Source organism: Panicum virgatum, chromosome 9K (genome assembly GCF_016808335.1).
Source record: "Panicum virgatum strain AP13 chromosome 9K, P.virgatum_v5, whole genome shotgun sequence".
Taxonomy (NCBI): Eukaryota; Viridiplantae; Streptophyta; class Magnoliopsida; order Poales; family Poaceae; genus Panicum; species Panicum virgatum.
In genome coordinates, this window is record NC_053144.1 from 56,092,322 (window position 1) to 56,109,967 (window position 17,646).

Sequence of the window (17,646 nt, forward strand, 5' to 3'; positions counted from 1 at the left end):
AGAAGAGAAGGTTTCGATCATGTGATGTTTATGGGTGAGTTGACATTATTGTATGGTGTAGTTGGAGTCGGAGAGATCTAGTAACGACGGACTGGACGGGCAGCTTTGAGCGCTGGGCTGCTTGGAAAAGGCTGGCGGAGCCGCAGCCCAGCCGGCATGGACATGGCAGCTCCCCTGCGGCCCGGCCCATCTGAACAAGTGGGAACCGGCCGCCGCCTCGGCCCGTGATTTTTGGGGAGCGAGCGACCGGCGACGGCGGCAGCGGCTGCGCGCGCGCGCGGGTGGGCGGGCGGCAGGTGGGGTGTTGCGTTGCGTTGGGAGGTGAACTGAATGCGCGTGGGCTCTTTCCCGATCCGCGTGATCTGTTTATGCGCTGTGTTTAGTTTCTCCAAAGTTTTCAAATTTTCCATCACATCAAAACATTAAATATAGCAAATGACGTATGTATGGAATACTAAATGTTAGTAAATAAAATAACTTATTGCACAGTTTAAATGTACATTGTGAGATGAATTTTTTGAGCCTAATTAACCCATAGTAAGACAATATTTATCACATACAAACAAAAAGTGCTATAATATTTTTTAGCTTTATTTTTCGCAAATTTGTTACCTCTAGACACAGCCCTGGGATCTCGCCGGCGCAGCAGCGTTCTTGAATCGAGTGATGCAGCTGCACTAGCACGGCACCACGACGGAGCGTCACTGCCGGAGCGCCAGGATCCATGCCGCGGCAAGGAACAGGCGAACAGGACACCTGCCGGGCCCGGGTACTGCTGCCCCGACAGGAGTGGAGAGTTGGGAGACAAGACACAACACTAAAAGGCTACCACTTGGCTCGCCGCCCGCTGCACGGTTGCAGTGCTGCGCGTCTTTTCAGGCTTCAACTGCAGGCGGCAGCGGCAGGCCCCAGGCCGTGACACAGCTTCTGTTTGACTGGACCCCTTGGGTGAGGCGCCACGCCGCACACGCATCGCTCCTTTCCACCAAAACCCTCCCCAACCAGCCAAGCCCTCGACGAATTTTGCTCATCAACACGGCTACACGGGCACGTTCATGAATTTTGCTTCTGCGGAAGAGGGCTTGTCATCCTGATTTTGTACATTCAAACGCAGAAAACTTCAAATATTTCATTAGATCGGAATATATATGTTTTTAATAAACGGAGCATATTGCATCGGCGGCGTATGTTTTCATCCGATAAAACACCGTAACGATGACCGGGCTACCATATATTTGTTGAATGCACCTCGCCTAGTGGATTTTTGCAGCATGCATGTGGACGTCAATTTGAATCGCCCATAAAAATCAGCAAGTTCCATAAATCTGCTGAGAAGGCTAGAACTACCTGATTAGGAAATATAAATGCATATGTAACGTTCTATCCATGAACAAGAAATAATGTACATAATTTATTCTACACGTAGAACTTTCTCTTCATTGACAAGAAAACCAAACCCTTTCTTGAAGAAAAGTAAAACCCCGGTTTCGAAATTCAAATACCATGCCAGAATACTTGGCATATATAGTATACTCCGAGCAGTAATTAATTAATTAATGCCATATACCCGCGGGTTAGTTGTAACCTAGGCGAACTGCAGGAGAGAGAGCCCACGACGAGTCCGGGGCGCAACCCGGGCCACCCTTCATATATTCGCTCCCCTTCCGACCCATCCGCCTCGCCTCTACTCCTCCGCCCCTCGCCGCGCCGCTCCTGACCTGATCGACCGCGCGCGCCCGCTCGATCGCCCACAACCCTAGACGGCTACCCCCGACCTCGCCGCGCTGCAATGGCGGACGTGGAGTGCGTCGCCGCGGGGCCGGAGGAGATATGGCGGCGCCGGCCCAAGACCAAGATCGTCTGCACCCTCGGCCCGGCCTCGCGCTCCGTCGAGATGTGCGCGCGCCTGCTGCGCGCCGGCATGTGCGTCGCGCGCTTCAACTTCTCCCACGGCTCCCACGAGTACCACCAGGAGACCCTCGACAACCTCCGCAAGGCCATGGACCTCACCGGCCTCCTCTGCGCCGTCATGCTCGACACCAAGGTCCGGACTCTAGTGCGCGCCGTCGTTTATATCGTCCACCCATATTTTTTTTACTGCACCGTTTAGGTTTCCGATGTAGGCGCTTGATCCGATCTGTGTATTGTTCCTGCGATTAGTATGTTGTGTTGTGTCTCATGCGTGAACGAGTTGAGATGAACGGCAAAAACTTTTCCATTTGTCGTAATGCCCATCCTACCGAAAGTAGGATTTTGGAAGTTTAGCTTCTGGCTGATGTCATGTGTTGTTTGTTTTTTTTATTATTTGACTTACTATGCTACTGGGGCGGCCGGCCGGGGACCAAGGTTTTAATTATTGGCAGATGGGCAGTACTCGTTGGGCATGTCCGGGATATGGTTTCAATGGACTTAGAATAAACATTAAATTTTGTTTTGTTGTTTGCATCTAATTTGTTTATGTAAATCAAGGTGGACCCCTGTTAGGGAATTAGATATGTTACATGGTTGGCATTTGTGGCGTGGCTTGTTGGAATTCACATGACAGATGACAAATACTCATTATGACGCCATTGCTTGTGTTTCTTATCAATGAAACTGGTCCCCTGAATCTGAATCGTTGTAGATTGCTGTCGAAGTCATTGGCTATGTGAAATTAACTTCTCTTGATCACGTCTCTTACGTGGTAGCTTTGTATTGTGACCTTGATTCTTTCGTAACAAATTGATACTAACTTATATATCCACCAAAATCACTTATATTAACCATTCTTGCACCCATAGGCAACACAACTTTCAAAAAAATTGACTACTCATAGTTGCCGTGAGTTTGAAAACTATTGGCTCTTCTGCTCTACAGAGGGTTTTTTAGTTCACTTATGGGCCTTGTTAATGTAGTTGATTTTCTTCGCTTAGTATAGGCAGTTCATGGAGGGGATTGACAGTATATATTAATCATGGTCAGATGTGCTAGTATTTATAACCATCGGTACCTACATTATTCTCTGTTTTTCATGTTTATTTCAGTAATATAATATTCTCTAATAATTAGATAGTATTTGACTTCTGTGTCATGCTGACATGTCTGTGTGCTTGGGCTGTTTCTCTTTGGCCTTGGGCTGGCGTGAGTTGTAATGGGCCTTGAGCCTGGTGCGTGCGTTATCGTGGCTGCGTCCGCCTATTTGTCATGCTAACATGTGAGACTAGCATCGATGAAGAAAACAAACTTTTCCTCGCCAGCTATCTTCTTCTTCCTCCGGGCTCTGCTTTTCCTTCTCTAAACCCTCCAATTTCTCTCCGAAATCCTCCCTAGTATCGTGATCATCTCGATCTCACGGTTGGGATATCACAGTCTGCCAGCCAGAGCCACAAAGTGAACTAAATGTTACATTTGGTCGCATGCATATAAACTGAAATCCTGAACTGTTACATTCCGTGTCTGTCTGCCTACCTTTACTGGTACTCATGTTGATTTTGAGATACACAATGTTATTGCAGAAATCTAGGCCTGGAATTTTTAGTACTTGGTAAATGTAGTGCATATTTTATATATGGTAAATACACGACATGCATGTCATCCATGTATATACCCTTCTGTTTCAATTGATCTACAGGATTGATGCAAAATGCATTATTTTTTATGATTGTTAGAGGTGATTCATTATTTGTGTAGTTTCCAATGGATTAATATCTGCAGCATGCTGCTCGTCACAGATTTGTGCAAGAATTCATGCATATACCTGAGAGACTATATGAATATCTTGTGGAATGCAATCCAAAGTTGAATGCTTCTACTGTGTTGTTTGTGTGTTGAACCTTATGATTTTCCTGTTTGTACAGGGACCAGAGATTCGCACGGGCTTTTTGAAAGATGGCAAGCCTGTTAAGTTGACGCAAGGCAAAGAGATTACGATCACCACTGATTATTCCATAAAGGGTGATGAGAACATGATTTCTATGAGCTACCAAAAGATTGCTGTCGACCTGAAGCCTGGGAGCACTATACTTTGCGCTGATGGAACCATTACACTCACTGTGCTTTCATGTGATCCTGCACAAGGCTTGGTTCGTTGCCGTTGTGAGAACTCTGCTCTCCTTGGGGAGAGAAAAAATGTCAACCTTCCTGGAGTCATTGTGGATCTTCCAACATTGACAGAAAAAGACAAAGAGGATATCTTGAAGTGGGGTGTACCAAACAAAATAGACATGATCGCCTTGTCCTTCGTACGCAAAGGATCAGATCTTCAGTTGGTCCGAAGTGTGCTTGGTGAGCATGCCAAGTCAATCCTACTAATGTCCAAGGTATGCTCCAGTGAATTTGCATTCGTTGTTTGCCTGTTGCTGTTTGTTTTCTTATGCAATAGATATCTCTGTTCAGGTTGAGAATCAAGAAGGTGTTGCCAATTTTGATGAGATTCTTGCAAACTCAGATGCTTTCATGGTTGCCAGAGGGGATTTGGGAATGGAGATACCTATTGAGAAGATATTCTATGCGCAGAAGGTGATGATCTTCAAATGCAATGTGCAAGGAAAGCCTGTTGTTACCGCAACCCAGATGCTGGAGTCTATGATCAAATCTCCTCGCCCTACACGAGCAGAAGCAACGGATGTTGCCAATGCTGTCCTGGATGGCACCGATTGTGTGATGCTTAGTGGTGAGACTGCAGCTGGGGCGTATCCAGAGCTAGCAGTGCAGACAATGTCTAGAATTTGCTTGCAAGCAGAGTCACATACAGACTACGGAGCCATTTTCAAGTTAATTAGTAATGCTGCCCCAATCCCTATGAGCCCACTGGAGAGTTTGGCGTCATCAGCTGTTCGAACTGCCAATATCTCCAAGGCGTCACTCATTTTGGTCCTCACCAGGGGAGGAACAACCGCAAGGCTTGTGGCGAAGTACAGGCCAGCCATGCCAGTGATATCCGCCGTGGTCCCAGAAATGAAGACAGATGATAATTTCAACTGGACTTGCAGCGACGAACGCCCCGCCAGGCACAGCATGATTGTTAGGGGCCTGATCCCGATGCTGAGTGCTGCTACCTCAAAGGCTTCTGATACCGAGGCAACTGAGGAAGCCATCAACTTTGCCATAGATCATGCGAAGAAGCTCAAGATATGCAACTCTGGAGATTCAGTTGTCGCGTTGCATCGTATTGGCGCATCATCTATCATCAAGATCTTGACAGTCAATTAGTGTCCATGATGTGGGGTTGGTATTCGTGAGGGCAAATTTTGTTAGGCTGCGATTGGACCCTTTGCTAGAATCATTTTGTTGGCTCACCGCTTGTCTTGAGCTTCGAAGGTTGTCTTTTTAGTAGGAACCAAAAGGATGGCGTCTTTTGCTGTAGGGAAACAACGCCACGCGTTCGCTGAGCATTGCATACGTTTGAAAACTCAATAATACATAACTTATATGCTAATGTGTCGTGTTTCCTGTTGATCTGGTCATTTTTAGTTATTCTAACTATCCGGTGGTTCTTACTTCTTAATATGTTGTCAGGCAGTGTCTGCCACGATTTCTGTTTATCCAGTTATTTCATTGCCGCAGTCGTGAGCAGAGCACTCGCTCCGATCTGAGAATTCGGCTTTCTTGAACAGGTTTAGCAACTGTGTAATGACTGCCGTTTTTGCAAAGAATGATTAGGGGTGAAGGATTGGGTTCCATGGACACTTTCATGCCATTTAAGATAGCTTAGCGAGAATAGAGAAGAGGCCAAGTAGTTGATGGAATGATGGAGACGTACAACTCCATTATGTAGCTATTGAAGCTTCCCAATCATACGAGAACAAACCAGAAAAAGAATATACGCACCGAATCAACCACCGGAGGACATGGTATTCTTGAGCTTGTCCCGGTCTACATTTCGCCAGGTCACACACACACACACCGTGTTGACCAGAAGAGTATGAGCACATGGAACTTCCAATCAGGCATAGTATGCCTTATTTCCTGAACACTATCGTAACAAGTCTCTGAACAAAATTTTTTTTAAAAAAAAACAGAAAACTTGATTATGAATTTATGATCGAACGCGTTAAGAGATAGTTGGTCGTAGAAAAACACGACACTAACAGACAGAAAACTTTAGTTGTGATCGAACGCGTTAAGAGATTGTTGCGCGTAAGTTCTGACAGGGCCATGTGGTACCTAACGTCAAGGAAATATCCCATGAATTTGTGACACTGAAACCATCTGGCACAATTTACTGACGGAATGTGGTTTCAGCAACAGTAAGGCAGATGGACAACACCAGGAAGCAATATTCGAGCAGAAATTTTAGTTTTTGGTTGCATAGATGCTCTGGCAGCGTTGATAGATGCATTCTCCAATAATCTCCATCCACCTGAACAAAACTAGTGCAAATAAACCTATGGACAAATGCAGCTTTACAATGGCCAATATTAACCCAATCATCACGTAGTAGAAATCAAGAACGAGCTTCTATAAGATTTTCTTTATTCTGTTCGTTGCATCAAGACGACGACGATGAGCTCCCGTTTGATCTTTGCGAGAACAGCCCGCCAAAAGGCCACGAGAACCAGTGCCTCCTGCCGCCGCTTCCCCCGTCGCCGCCGCGCGCGTTGCCACCGGCCTCGTCGCCAGCGCGCCGGCCGCTGCCGGCCGGGTCAACCGGCTCCTCCGCTGGCAGCTGGTGCCTGCACACGGGGCAGGAGCTGTGCATCTCCAGCCACGGCACGATGCAGGGGTCGTGGAACCGGTGCTTGCACGGCATCTCCCGCGTCTCGCCGCCGGCCGCGACCTCGTCGAGGCACACGGGGCAGGTGAAGGCCTCGCGCACCCGGACCGTCGGCAGCGCGGCAACGGCCTCCTTCCTGGCCGGCGGCGTGCCCTGTCGGCTCGGGTCGGTCTCGGCCAGGTACTCCAGCAGCAGGTCCAGCCCGGGGCCGAGGAACAGGTCCCCGAGCGTCAGCCCGCCGCGGCCCAGGGCGGCGGCGGCGGCGGCGCCGTCCCCTCGCTCTTGTCCCAGGAGCATGGCGCGCGCGTCCGCGGGGCTGACGAGCACGACCCGCTCGCGCCCCGCGTCGGCGGTGTCTGCTTCGTGGAGCGCGTTGAGCAGCTGCAGGAGGGCGATGTTGCGGTACTGCCGCCGCGCGAAAGCCGCGAGGTCCCCTCCGCCGCCGCCGCCGCCGGCGTCGAGGCCGTGGCCGCGGCCGTGGTCCTGGCCCTGGCGGCCGGACGAGGCGGCGAGGAAGTCCATGAGCACGGGCGCCCAGAGCGAGACCTCGCGCTCCAACGCGGCTTCCGGGGCGTCCACGATCGGCTCGCCGGCAGCACGCCCTGGGATCGCCGCGCCGCCGGCGCCTCCTAGCGAGTCCACGGCCATCTCCTCCACGAAGCCGGAGTGGCAGTGGGGGCACTTGACCTCCTCGATGCCCAGCACGGGCCGTATGATCAGCGAGCACATGTGGCAGAAGTACCTGGAAGCCGCCGCGCCGTATGCCTCGTCCATGCCTTCCCTTGCCTGCGCTCTGTTCCTCCGCCTTCTTGATCAAGAACTACACCCAAGAACAGAATTCTATCAGAGCTTGATGAAATCAGAGCAATATTCTACTTGCTGAACTGAACAGGTGATCTAACCCAGATCCATGGATAGAACTTTACCAGCCAAGAGATCGTGGAGCCTCTGCTTCCTCTTCTTCTACGCGATCACCAAGCTGGCCTGAATCTGCTTCCTCGGTCAGGGCAGGGAACCAGACGACCAGAGCAAGCAACCCGCGTAAAAACAAGCGAGAAGAAGGATCCAGAACAGCAAGGAAAGCGGGTTTATCCGGAGTTCCGGACCCGGAGCGGCGACGACCTAGCAAGAGGATGACGCCGCACGCGACGCGACCCGGGTATTAGTAAAACTCGTGGGCGCGCCTTGGGATCATATCATTGGCCTGGCCGCTTCTTGTTTCGCATCAACCGCGCCGTCGCCTGGCCAACCAACGGAGAGCTCGATCTGCGGAGACTCTGAAGCCTGGATTATTTTCCTTTTTTTTTCTGTGGAGTTCTACGTTGCTGTCGTGGGCGACGGGCCGCAAGGATCCAAGTCGTGCGCGATGCAATACGGCCAAACCGAAGAATGAGACGGGTAGAGCGGGATGGGCATGGTGTGGGGACAGTGATCTGTACAAATTCTCTTTGGTGTATACGAGACGGGCTCTGTGATGTTTAGTCCGTATGATCGGAGCAGCTAACTGGAGAGTTGCTGCGACAGGTGATGGATATCCAACCATTTTTTGTTTGATTAGTTGAACGGGTTGAATCGGCAACCATTTTTGCTGCGACAATGACACCATGAATCGAGATGCTGCTAGAGGCAAAACCTACGGTATTATAATTGCTTGGTTAGCCCGAATTCTTTTAATGATAATTACAAGCGAAATGATTTATATGTCGCTATCAGGTGCCAATTGCGTGTAGCTCAACTGGTTAGTATCTTTATTGCAACTGGTAATGTATTTTTAAAAAATGCTTTTCTTATGATGACCATTGGCATTTTTGGCTATTTTCATGCGACGGGTAGTGCATTCTCACATTCGCTATTCCTTCTTCCTACTTTTGTTAAAGAAGAGACAGCAAATAGAAATAATCCTTGGCTTTACAACACTCTGTTCGCTGCAATCAGCCAACAGTGTTTTTCTCTCACACCAAACCAGCGCCAGCCACCAGCCAGCTAACAGTACTTTTTTCTCACAACAAATCAGCACCAGCCACCAGCCACAGCCAGCCGAAAAGTTACACGTTGGCCAGAGACAAAAGTTCTCATAAAATCACCTTTTTCAAAACAATATTTCTTTGTTGGCAACGTGAAAAGTGAGAAAGAGTTTTAATTTGATGGATTAAAAAAGAATATTATTTTTTATATTTAGATGATGGAAGGGTTCGTTTATTTTGGGGGGGGGGGTTAATCTTCAATCCTTCAAAAAAAATTACCAATCAATTTTTTTGCTCAAAATTCTCCGCATTACGTTTGTCAGCGTTATTTTTGTATTACAAAATAAATCAACGGAATTCCTACAGATGAAACAAGCCGTTTTTTTTTTGAGAATATGAAACAAGCCGAATGGTGGGCGATGCATTTGTCCATGGGCCACCTAGCAAACCTCTATTTGGCCCATCTAAAATGGGACAAGAATCCAGAGAATAAATTAGAAACGGGCCCAGAACAGGCTACGGCGGAGGAAGGACGGAGGAGAGAGGGAGAGGGGGAGAGAGAGAGAGAGAGAGAGAGAGAGAGAGAGAGACCCTAATCTCGGTCGCCGTAGAACGAGCTGCAGCCCCAGTCGATGGCTTCGCCGGATCCCGGCCGCACACCGGCGCAAGGCGACGAAGCCGCCTCCACATCCCCGTGGCTTCTCCGCAAGCTCCAGGTCTGTCTCCCTCCCGATTACTCCCCTTTAGGAAAAGTTCCAATCTTGGTTGCAAATTCTCGATGGATTCGTGTTCATGGTCACCCTTCTTCATCTCAGATGCACTATTAGGTGTCGTTTAATTTGGTTGAACCGATCTGTCTTTAGCATTACGGGTTTGCTTCATACACGTTAGAACTTCTGTTATGTTTCGGGCATCCTATAGCTTTTTACTAAGTTAATCCTATTCCATTCACGGTGAGAAAATCATTGAACCTATCCATTGATGCGTCCTTTATCTGTATAATCTGAAAAGTTCCACAAGTATTCATCATACGTTTTGTTGGATCAGCGAGGGAGAAATTTGCATTCGTCCTTAGATCCACGCTTTTATTCTTTTGTTGTCACAGTCTTCCTGTTGCATATGTAGAGTTTTGCACCAGGGCTGTGGTCACAATACAAAGTTTATGAGGATGCGGTCGTGGATAGCACTAAAGGTGAGAGTAGGATATATCCCAGGATGCATTAGTCCCTTAGTGTCGTTCTGAAATTGCGATTTGGTCTTATTTTCATTCTAGGAACTATTGCGGATGCTCTGGTCCTTGTGAAAGAGCATCAGGTGGAGGCAATTGGATGTGCCACTGTTGCAGGATTCATTCTGTTCAGAGGTATACTTCTGGTTTTTGTTTGGAACCTTGTTGCTATTTGTTTGTTGTGTGCCTGTGTGGGAAATGGTCAGGAGAAGCTATGGTTCACGAATTTTAGTTTTTTTTTAACGTCTCATGTGGGAAAAAACAAAATTCTATTCTTGTTTTAAGTAGGAAGTTGAATGGAACAATGGAGATTTGTACTGTCATTTATTGAATGAGAATAACATAGTCTGTCAAATCCTGAAACCCGACAACAACAAGGTGCCTGTTTTGGCATCCTAGATTGGCTTCCTGGTCCTCCATGGACCATGGGTGCCCGGCACTACAGTACTACTATGTCTATGCCAATCTCTAACATAAAGAGAGGAAGAGAGAAAAAGAGGGGTAGCTGAGAGGAGACAACTAATACCAATTACCACAAGATTCAGCAGATAATATTTACAAAAAAATCCATATTCCTAGAATAGCTACTAATCCTAAATTGATATTGAACAAGACAATGACTAACGGCGATGTTGATTGCGAATTAATGGCAACTACTGCTACATCCATTATGCGCGCCTATCCATTTCCATTGTCGCATCTTTAGCTTTAAGAGATCAAATACATGGGGAGCGATCTTAGCAAGCAACAATCTTGAAACAAGCATGCTTCTCAGGAAGTTGATTGTCAGCTTCATTCACTGCGTTCGGCTGGTCATCTCCCCTCCAGCGCTACAGTATTTTCCTCTCACACCACTCCAGCCACCAGCTCCAGCTCCAGCCAGCGCTATAGTATTTTTCTCTCACACCATTCCAACTCCAGCCTCCAGCTCCAGCCTGCCGAACGCAGTGATTATATGAAGTAAAGTAGTAAACTGAATTCAATGACGCATCTTTAATTTCAACAGCTCTGATTATGCAATTATGCCATGAACAGTAGGGCACTTCAGGCAGATCTTAAGATCACACACCGGCCATCACAATCATGAGCATTTGACAAAAGTACCAGCCAAAACACGCATATGAAGAGCAATTACTAACAGGCACTGCAATTATGATTTATGAAAAATCAATTTTTGTAACGCTACATGTCTGCATGTATAGCATTTCCAAAGTGAGTAGTTCCTCTAATAATTACGCAAAGGTGCCATCAATTTGGCAATGATGTGGGTACTTTTTTTGTTGGCTCTCAAATCTTTATACTGATAGATTTTGACATCAGGTCCTCGGAGATTTTTATACCGCAATACCTTTGTCCGTTTCAAGACTGAGAAGGTATAATCCTTATAAATGCAGTTATATTAATTTTGAGACTTGTGTTCACACATGTAACAGTCATTAGATCAATCTGCAATTCCAAAGTTCTTTATAGTCGTCAGTGCAACTTTTGTTGGGTCCAATCAGATCATAATTACAAGAACCACGGGAGACATTTGCTATTCTTTCATGGATATGTGAGTGCATCTGATGTTCCTACCGAAATGTTGCTAGGATTTACTGAATGATGTTGAGGAAAGTATGATGGAGTACAAAACATCTATTGCGAAATTGAAGAAAGAATCAAAATACACTCTTGACAAAGTAGTCATTGGTGAAAGTGATCTGCAGCGTGGAGCCGTGGACGAACTGATTTGAGGTATTTTACATGTCTCTACTGCTGTTTCATTGAATGATAGTTTGTCACCAACATATTATAACTTTATGCTCGTGCCTCTCTCCAGATCTACCGGGAAGCAGATCCAATCTCTCATAGGTTCCATATACAAGGCAGAATCCACAGCTGCAGGTATTAATCATATTTCAAGTTATTTGGATTGTTTTAGTTATTTTGCAACTTAATTTGGAACTTGATCTACGCAGAATCGGCTATGCTCAACCTTTTGATTGCTCATTTTACATCTTATAACTACATAGCTATTGCTTTCTGGCTGTAGGTCTGATGGATAGACTAAGAACCATTCCAACCAGGCAATCTCTTGAGCTGCGAGCGGAGGCGAGTACATGATTAGTACATAGAATATTTTGCCGTTGCATGAAGTGCTGATTAAATACTTTGCTTCTTTTTACCCTTCATTCAGGTGGCATCCATGGCCTCAGGTTTGAAGAACCAGAGATGTGCCTTGCAGGAAAGAATCAACAAAATATCTGAATATGGTGTCCGTGTCTGAACTGCACCGTCTATACACTTCCCCTTAGGTCGTTTCATACAATAAACTGTGAATCCACCATGAGAGGTGTGTTTGTTGATCGGAGAAGTTCCGTCTCCAGATTCTAACCTTTTTCTTCTTGTCAGCATTTTAAATGCTAGGACAGACAAGATCACCCATCAGAACCATGAAATGTTCCTGTCATTGTACTGTTGAGCATTTCTTGTTTGTGGCCTTGTGGGAAAGCTTTGGATACACCCCATTTATATGCAGTTGCAAGGAAAGCTATGTTCGATTCGTTTTCTGCAAACAATTCTTGCCGTCCCCATTCGGAAATATTACCCACAATAAGGTGTTGCTACTTTGATAGACTGATAGGAGTATGTTTTATGCAGGATGTTTTATGCATGTCCTGCTTAAAAAAAAAGTGACGCCGTTCGTAGATCGCTCTTTCTTTCAACAGGATCACAGATTTAGGTTCAAAATATATTTGCAAGAAATTTATCCGCTTCCGATCCTACATTTGTGGAAAAAACCGTGCCGTGGGCATTTCCGAACAAGCTGGCTGCGTCACGCTGAAGGGACCAGTATAAACGAAACTCAGTTTTGGCCTTTTGGGCCTGAATAGATTGGCAAAGATACAAATTCGGCACGGGCACGCTTGCCATGCAGAGCAGAGCAGAGCAGATCAGATCAGAGCAGGCGAACAGTGGCGAATTGCAATGCTTGTCACGATCCGGCAATACCGCAGCTCTGTTTAGTTCTGAAAAATTTCTACCCGTCGTATCGAATCTTTTGACACGTGAATGGAGCATTAAATAGAGTTGAAAAAAATAATTAATTACGCGGTCTAACTGATTAGCACGAGATGAATCTTTTAAGCCTAATTAGTCTATGATTGGACATTTTTTGTCAAGTAACAACGAAATGTGCTACAGTATCAAAACTCAAACTTTTTCACCAACTAAACGCTTTCACCAACTAAACGCACCTAGCAAGGTGTAAAAATTATTTGTTCTATGAATGCTATGTTACGGTGTTACACCTATGGACTTTAGTGGACGTGAACCGAAAGTGCCCAGGAACTGTAACTGATTAATAATCATGCTTTTCAAGCCAGCACAACGGCTGCACCGTACGCGATCAATCCCCAAATTCCGGTGAATTTGGTGATTGGTTATGTTCATGAGAAATGTGTTGTTGCTCATTGATTCTCTTTTTCGACAGAAGTCTTGTACTAGTGCGTCCTTGTCTGTCTCGGCACGGTGCCTGGAGCAGGCAGCCCGCATCAGCGGGATTCACTGATTCAGTAGAGCTATTAGCTCTCCAAGCCTCCAATAGGACGACCCGGCCCAGTAAACTTACGAGTTCAAGTAGTCTGCAGTTCCGAGTTCCATTAGCTTGCAATTTAGTGCCTCATATATCAACAAATCCGCTACCCCCTAGAATATACATCTTGTCATACAAAATTTATTGGCCCTAATCTGCAGTCGAGGGCAGTTCAGCTGAATGACTGAATCGTAGTAAAAGAATAGATTGGAACAAAAATGATATGCCATGGGGTATGTAAATCCTGCCATTCTAACGTCTATCAACTTTAATCCGTCAAATCTCTGCAGCTGTAACATCTGTCCCCATCCAGCGGTTCAGGTCAGTCTTTTTCTACAGGATCGAAACCCGGCGAGCTTTGAGTTTTCTACTAATTCAAAATCAAGGAGCCTGATTCTGTAGCCAAGAAGAAGAATGAGGTGGACTCTCATCTGTCTTGTTAGTTTCAAACCGAGAAAACCTTCGCAATCTGTTGATCTTCAGTCGGATTGAGGGCACCTTTCGAGCGATTGTCTTCCAGATCATCTGGACAGCATCATCGGTCTGAGATGGATACTGGTACTCAAAGTGCTTCTCTACTTCCTTCAACCTGTTCCACATGAGCGTCCACTCTTCTCGGCTGACCCCTCTAATCAGGTTCATTAGAAATCCCTTCTTGACCGCATCCGCGCCACGGACTATGACGCTGAACTTGGAGTAGACGAGGACGTCCTCGAACGGGAGCTCAATCTCGTCACTGATGATGACCGGAACACAGTGGCTGACTATGGAGTCAAAAAGGCGATTGGAGGATGGCGTGTCGCCTGCAATGTTGAGGCAGAACTTGGAAGCCCGCATCCCCTGCGTTGCCTGCTCAATCCCGTTACCGGCCACACTTCCAAATGAGAAATGCACATCTTTCTCATCTTTCAGAAGGTAGTACAGCTCCTGCCTGATGGATCCACCCTGCAACATTGTTCAGTGAAAATGTTAGTAGAATAGCACAATGTTATGTGAATTGTATATATTTTCCTGAGTTCATCTATTGCAAGAACCTAGCGTCTTAGGCCAACTAATATACCCTACATCCTGATTGGTGTCTGTCAATGAAAATGTTTGCAGATGAATAGATCATAATGTTGATTCCAATTCGTAAAGAAACAGTCAATTTCTAACAGTGGCATCTTTACTGCCCAAAACTAGTGCAACTTGAGGTTAGTGGCACACGGAGGGGAAGGGCCATGCTAGCCATTCCTAGGTGCTACAGAATGAAAAGGAGTGTCCATGTCACATGGCAAACAAACATTGTCAATTCTTTTTAGGAAAGAACACATGGGCAACAATGTTGTTTAAGCAAAAGAGGCATGGTGAGATTATTAAATTAGACGCGATTAATAATCCAACAAAGATTGAATTCCATGATGAGTAAGAGTAAGTGGCAAGGTACTCACATCCTTCCTGTAGATGGCGCCTTGGAAGTAGAGCAGCGTGGGGCGATCGTGGTACCCGGCGGTGTCATTGGCGAAGTTGTCGACGAGGTGCCGGTAGGGCGCGATGACGTCCTTGTCGAGGTTGGCGACGCTGGGCGGGTACCTCCCGAAGTCGCAGAGGACGAAGACGCAGGGCCAGAGCCTGTAGCGCGCGTCGAGCATCCCGTTGGGGTGGTGCGCGAGCACGACGTGGTCCCGGCCGCCGGTCCTCCGCCACTCGGGGCGCGCGGCGAGGAACTGGAGGAGCCTCCGCTGCAGCGCGCGGTCCTCGCTGCCCCGCGCGGGCGGCACGACCCGGGAGTGGCGGTTGAAGCTGAGGGAGGCGAAGAAGGGCACGAGGACGACGTCGGCGTCGGCGTGGCGGCGCACCCGCACGGCGGCGCAGGGCGTGGGCGCGCCCTGCTCGGAGGCGAGGAGGTCGAGGGTGAGCCAGTACTCGACGCTGTGCTGCAGGTTGAGGCCCCCCGGGTACTCGGGCACGGCGGCCCTGACGTCGGGCCAGACGCCGCCGCCGAAGCCGGGGGGCGCCCAGTCGAGCAGGCCGAAGTGGAACTCGGGGGGCAGGTCGTACATGTACACCCGCAGCAGCGCCCGCGCCGGGTCGCATTTCGTCCCGGGGCCCGGGAGCCGGCCGCGGGCGCCGGCGGCGAGGCGGAGGCCCTGGTAGGCGGCGGCGGGGCCCGCGGCGGAGTCGAGGAGGAGGTACCAGGACGCGAAGAAGAGCGCGGCGGCGAGCGCGAAGAGCCAGGCGAGCGGGCTCCGGCAGGACGCGGCGGCGGCGGCCATGGCGCTAGCAGTGGCGAGGCGGGCGGGCCATGGCCGGGAGGGATCTGGGGATCTGAGGAGGGAATGCGCGGGCCGTCGCGGCCGCCTGGGCTGGTCTCGGTGGTTGCGATCGAGGCGGTCGGATGGATCTGGGGTTGAAGTGAACCAACTCAACCAGGAAAATGCCATACGGTTGGTGTTGGTTTGGGTTGGGCCGGGAACTGCTGGCTGCTGGGGTGGGCGCGGTCGGTGTGTGCTCGTGACCAGCCGGATTTTTTTCTTTTTTATATTTAAAAAAATCAAAATTTCAAAAATATATATCCGTTTTGAAATATTTCAAAACTACCCCGGTCGCCCTATGGGGGGCGACAGGCCCTAAGTGTAATTTTTTTTCTTCAAATTTGCAACGAGGTTCATGACAAAAAAAAGCAAGGGGCCTGTCGCCCCCCCCAACGGGCGACAGGGGTCTGTCGCCCACCCCGCGACAGGGCCCTGTCGCCCACCAGAGGGGCGACCGCCTCTCAGCACACTGTACACCTTCCTAAGCGAGCAACTGAAATTTCAAAGTCGCAACAAGAGCTTGCTGATTGGCTGGTTAGTAACGTTGTTTCTACTAGGAGCGTGCGTTAGTTTCTTTCCTGTGACAACGTACCGACACATTGGTATACAGAAAACATGGAGGGCCCCGTTTGGTTGCCGTAAAAATTTTGAAAAGACATCTTTCTACATTTGAAGTACTAAACATAGATTAATCACAAAAATAATTACAGAACTCGTCTGTAAATCGCGAGACGAATCTAACGAGCATAATTAATCCGTCATTAGAGGTTGTTTACTGTAGTATTACTGTAGCAATTTAGCGTCTGATTACAGCCTAATTAGGTTCATTAGATTCGTCTCGCCATTTACAGACAGCAGTCGCAATGTGTTTTTTATTTCGTCTAGATTTAAATCTCCATGCAGGTGCCGAAATTTTTTTTGGAATTTTGAATTTTGGAACTGAACACGGGCGAGATCAATGAAATGCAGCTCATAGGAAGTTGAAATGCTAGCGCGGCTGCTGTGTGCAGTGTACTAGCTAGTAGGAGTCGGTGTGGTGTTTATTGCATTTGTTGTAGTACACTGTTCGTCAAAGCTGATGCAGTATTGGAGTAGTACTATCGATAGGCAGATGGCTGATAATTACACGGTGCCGTACTGGTAGAGTATGGATATACAATAACTACTGCTGGAATAAAAAGGGCTTGCCTTTCAACTTCCTATGAGCTGCATTTCATTGATCTCCATGTTTTCTGTATACCAATGTGTCGGTACGTTGTCACAGGAAAGAAACTAACGCACGCTACTAGTAGAAACAACGTTACTAACCAGCCAATCAGCAAGCTCTTGTTGCGACTTCGAAATTTCTGTTGCTCGCTTAGGAAGGTGTACAGTGTGCTAAGAGGAGGCAGTCGCCCCTCTGGTGGGCGACAGGGCCCTGTCGCCCCTGGGGTGGGCGACAGGCCCCTGTCGCCCGTTGGGGTGGGCGACAGGCCCCTTTGTTTTTTTTTTTGCCATGAACCTCGTTGCAAATTTGAAGAAAAAAATTACACTTAGGGCCTGTCGCCCCCCATAGGGCGACCGGGGGTAGTTTTGAAATATTTCAAAATGGACATATATTTTTGAAATTTTGATTTTTTTTAAATATAAAAAAGAAAAAAGTTCTGACCAGCCGGGCGTTATCCAAAATCCACGCATCCCAACTCGCAAGCGCGCACGGCCTGCGCCGCCGTGCCATGTAAGCAAAATCTCTGGTACACAATTTCGTGCCTTGCTTAGATGAAAATTTATTCAACCAAATGGAAAAGGAGACTATTTTTCCTCAAAAATTGATATTGCATCTTCAGGCGTCATGAAAAAGGCTCAAATATTGTTTTCACGCATTATAGGATATAAACAACTTCCATGCTTAA

General features: G+C 47.6%; 3 protein-coding genes and 1 pseudogene across 3 annotated transcripts; 2 read left to right on the top strand and 2 right to left on the bottom strand.

Annotated features, from left to right (window-relative positions):
- The first annotated feature begins 1,789 nt into the window (after positions 1-1,789).
- Positions 1,790-5,444, top strand: LOC120652514 (pyruvate kinase, cytosolic isozyme-like). Its single transcript, XM_039930369.1, has 3 exons — positions 1,790-2,044; positions 3,837-4,298; positions 4,375-5,444. The coding sequence occupies exons 1-3, from the start codon at positions 1,790-1,792 to the stop codon at positions 5,188-5,190; spliced, it is 1,533 nt and encodes a 510-aa protein (XP_039786303.1). The 3' UTR covers positions 5,191-5,444.
- Positions 5,445-6,237: 793 nt separating this feature from the next.
- On the bottom strand, positions 6,238-8,077 carry LOC120652515 (E3 ubiquitin-protein ligase SIRP1-like). Its single transcript, XM_039930370.1, has 2 exons — positions 7,621-8,077; positions 6,238-7,514 (listed from the first exon to the last, which is right to left on the bottom strand). The coding sequence occupies exon 2, from the start codon at positions 7,466-7,468 to the stop codon at positions 6,470-6,472; it is 999 nt and encodes a 332-aa protein (XP_039786304.1). The 5' UTR covers positions 7,469-7,514; positions 7,621-8,077; the 3' UTR covers positions 6,238-6,469.
- Positions 8,078-9,193: 1,116 nt separating this feature from the next.
- LOC120652517 lies at positions 9,194-12,427 on the top strand (annotated as a pseudogene).
- A 1,078-nt stretch (positions 12,428-13,505) lies between these two features.
- Positions 13,506-15,837, bottom strand: LOC120652518 (probable arabinosyltransferase ARAD1). The gene is made up of 2 exons (XM_039930371.1): positions 14,891-15,837; positions 13,506-14,405 (listed from the first exon to the last, which is right to left on the bottom strand). Exons 1-2 carry the CDS (start codon positions 15,713-15,715, stop codon positions 13,842-13,844), a joined length of 1,389 nt encoding a protein of 462 aa, XP_039786305.1. The 5' UTR covers positions 15,716-15,837; the 3' UTR covers positions 13,506-13,841.
- Between the last annotated feature and the right edge of the window lie 1,809 nt (positions 15,838-17,646).

Bases quoted from the DNA above. Each gene is read 5' to 3' on its own strand.
- LOC120652514 (XM_039930369.1), top strand. From the start codon at position 1,790: ATGGCGGACGTGGAGTGCGTCGCCGCGGGGCCGGAGGAGATATGGCGG. The intron at 2,045-3,836 runs GTCCGGACTCTA...CTGTTTGTACAG, and splicing joins CCGTCATGCTCGACACCAAG to GGACCAGAGATTCGCACGGG. The intron at 4,299-4,374 runs GTATGCTCCAGT...ATCTCTGTTCAG, and splicing joins CAATCCTACTAATGTCCAAG to GTTGAGAATCAAGAAGGTGT.
- LOC120652515 (XM_039930370.1), bottom strand. From the start codon at position 7,468: ATGGACGAGGCATACGGCGCGGCGGCTTCCAGGTACTTCTGCCACATG.
- LOC120652518 (XM_039930371.1), bottom strand. From the start codon at position 15,715: ATGGCCGCCGCCGCCGCGTCCTGCCGGAGCCCGCTCGCCTGGCTCTTC. The intron at 14,406-14,890 runs GTGAGTACCTTG...ACAATGTTGCAG, and splicing joins GCGCCATCTACAGGAAGGAT to GGTGGATCCATCAGGCAGGA.